Source organism: Papilio polytes, unplaced genomic scaffold (genome assembly GCF_000836215.1).
Source record: "Papilio polytes unplaced genomic scaffold, Ppol_1.0 DF824325.1, whole genome shotgun sequence".
Classification (NCBI taxonomy): Eukaryota; Metazoa; Arthropoda; class Insecta; order Lepidoptera; family Papilionidae; genus Papilio; species Papilio polytes.
In genome coordinates this window covers 218,109-220,816 of record NW_013524879.1, presented here as the reverse complement: position 1 = coordinate 220,816, position 2,708 = coordinate 218,109, and the positions used below count along the sequence as shown (strand labels likewise).

The 2,708-nt window shown below is 38.3% G+C and overlaps 1 protein-coding gene across 1 annotated transcript in view; it reads left to right on the top strand.

Moving 5' to 3' along the window:
- The window catches only part of LOC106099742 (dynamin-like 120 kDa protein, mitochondrial), a 14,025-nt gene that overhangs the window by 9,601 nt on the left and 1,716 nt on the right, over positions 1-2,708 (top strand). Inside the window, exons 14-18 of the mRNA XM_013278385.1 lie at positions 287-441; positions 889-1,102; positions 1,542-1,623; positions 2,081-2,218; positions 2,408-2,477. Coding sequence (XP_013133839.1) covers positions 287-441; positions 889-1,102; positions 1,542-1,623; positions 2,081-2,218; positions 2,408-2,477 — 659 coding nt within the window. The remainder of the gene's footprint in view (positions 1-286; positions 442-888; positions 1,103-1,541; positions 1,624-2,080; positions 2,219-2,407; positions 2,478-2,708) is intronic.

Sequence of the window (2,708 nt, the reverse complement as noted above, 5' to 3'; positions counted from 1 at the left end):
AAAGAAACAAGAGGATTGCGTGGAAACTAATTTTTTAAAATTACAAGCGTTATCTTTTTGCGGACACTGATATTATTTGATATATTTATTACTAACTACTAGCTGTTGCTTGCGACTTCGTCAGCGTTAAATTAAAAAATAATAAAAAACATAGCCTATGATACCCAAAACGTAGCATTTAAATGGTAAAAGAATTTCAATACATACAAAAATTTTTATAATTTTTGTATGTATTTTCTCTTTATAATATTGATATAGATTATTTTTTAGTATAAAATAAATACAGGTTGTTTTTACAGGTTCTACGCGTGCTGCAGTTAAACGCATTACAGGACCGCTGCGTAGCTTCGCGTGCGGACTGGGACGCTGCCGTCGCCCTAATGGAGACCGCCTTGAAGGAGAAACTCAGCGCCGTCGATGAGGAACTGAAATCACTTACAGGTTTCAACGTTTTATAATATTAAGCGAACAATTTAATCGCAAAAAACTACTTTACACGTATGATGTTACAACGTATTTGTATATCTCATAGAAATTAATAATTAGTTTAAAAACATTTTCCATACTAAAATCTTGCAGTAGTTTTATCGGTTAAAGTGAACACAATCAATAAACAGTCAAAGAAATTATCCAACAGCGCCATCTACTATCGGTATTAAGTTTCAATATTTCGGATCCTTATTGTGGAAGAGCGCCATCTATTATCAGTATTAAGTTTCAATATTTCAGATCCTTATTGTGGAAGAGCGCCATCTATTATCAGTATTAAGTTTCAATATTTCGGATCCTTATTGTGGAAGAGCGCCATCTATTATCAGTATTAAGTAACACCACCAAATTTTGCAACAGCGCCACTATACAAGTATTACTAGATCCTCTTATGACCAGGTCCTGGTCTCCGCGAGCGATGGCTGTACTGGCAGTCGTCATCGGAGGAGCAGCAACGGCGCGGCGCGGTGCGAGCCGAGCTGGAGCGGCTTGGCTCCAGTCGACCCAGCCTGGCTCATGATGAGGTGGTCGCGGTGCGTGACAACCTGCGCAGGCAGGGCGTGGACGTAGATAATGATTATATACGGGAAACCTGGAAACCTGTCTATTTAAAGTGAGTAAAACACTAGTCTAGGTCTAGTCATCCCTAATTTAGAGTAGGCTACGAACCCCTTAGTAGGGGAGGAAGTGAGATGGTGATGAATACTGAAATGAAAGTTTATTTTTATTTATCAAATAGCACAATACATATAATTATAATAAAAATCTTTGCTTACAATCTGGCAAGGCTGAATTTTAATATTTGTATTTCCGTGGCAAGCTTCGCTTACAATCTGGCAAGGCTGAATTTTAAAATTTGTATTTCCGTGGCATCATTTCATGCTCTTACCAATTTTAATATCCTTTCCAAATAAGTTCAGTCTTTTTGACTTCACAAACGTCTCATTTTTCTTTGCTTTACTAGTTGCCAATATTAAATGTTTTAATTTTATAATAGAGGGCGTTGTACCAATATTTGTATACTGCTAAAGCTATATTTAAATGTGTTTCAGACACTTCCTGGAGCGAGCGCAGACGCGGGCTCGCGACTGTAAGAAGAGCTTTTATTTGTACAGTCAGCAAAACGGCACTGGAGTGAGTTTTATACACTGATAATAATAATTACTATAATAAAAATATATAAAATAAATACTGAATATATAAGGAAACACGTGCCAATAATATGTCAACGATGACGATAGATAGATTTCTAGCTGTTATAATCAAATATTACTAGTCTTTTCGTAGTTAGCTAGTTCCTTCCCCTGGGAAGTTCCAAGAAGAAGAAGTTCTTATACCACTAACTGGCATACCAGTACCTGTACTGATATAAAAACTTCTATACTAGAAAGAAGTATTGGGATCTATTGAATGGCATAGATTTTATAATGTAAAAAAAGTTAAATACTGGCTATTATACTTTGCCTTTTTATATAAAAAGATAATGAAAAAAAAAGAGAAAAACATCCCTCATGTTAAAATTTACATTTAAATAGTTTTGATGAATATTTAAAAGTAGACGGTGGTGATGATGATGGTGATGGTGTTGCAGCAGAAGGAGTGCTGCGAGGTGGTGATGTTCTGGCGCGTGTGGGCGACGCTGCGCACCACCGCCAACGCGCTGCGCCAGCAGATCGGCAACAGGGAGGCGGCGCGACTCGACAGGGACCTGCGGGAGGTGCTCGACGAGGTACACCCCCCACACCTCTCACACATCCCCCACACCCTCACACATCCCCACATCCCTCACACGCCCCCGACACCCTCACACATCCCCCACATCCTAACATCCCACACCCTCCCACATCCCCACATCCCCCACACACTCACACATCTCAACATTATTTTACTATAAGATAATAAATAAAATATTATTCAGATGTCAGCTGACCCCGAGTTGAAACAGAAACTACTGTCTGGAAGACGAGTGGAGCTCGCAGAGGAACTCAGTAAGTTACATGTTATATAAGTACCTCGATAACTTAAAGTCCAAGGAAAACATAAAATATTTTAAATTATAGAGGTTTTAAGTTGTCAAGGGTCTATGTTATAGAGGTTTTGGGCTCTGATGGGAAGGGAACATATTTTTTGAAGTTATAGAGGTTTTTAAGTTACCGAGGTTTGAGTTATCGAGGTTCTACTGTATTTTAAATATAAATACTTAGCTATGTTAATACTAC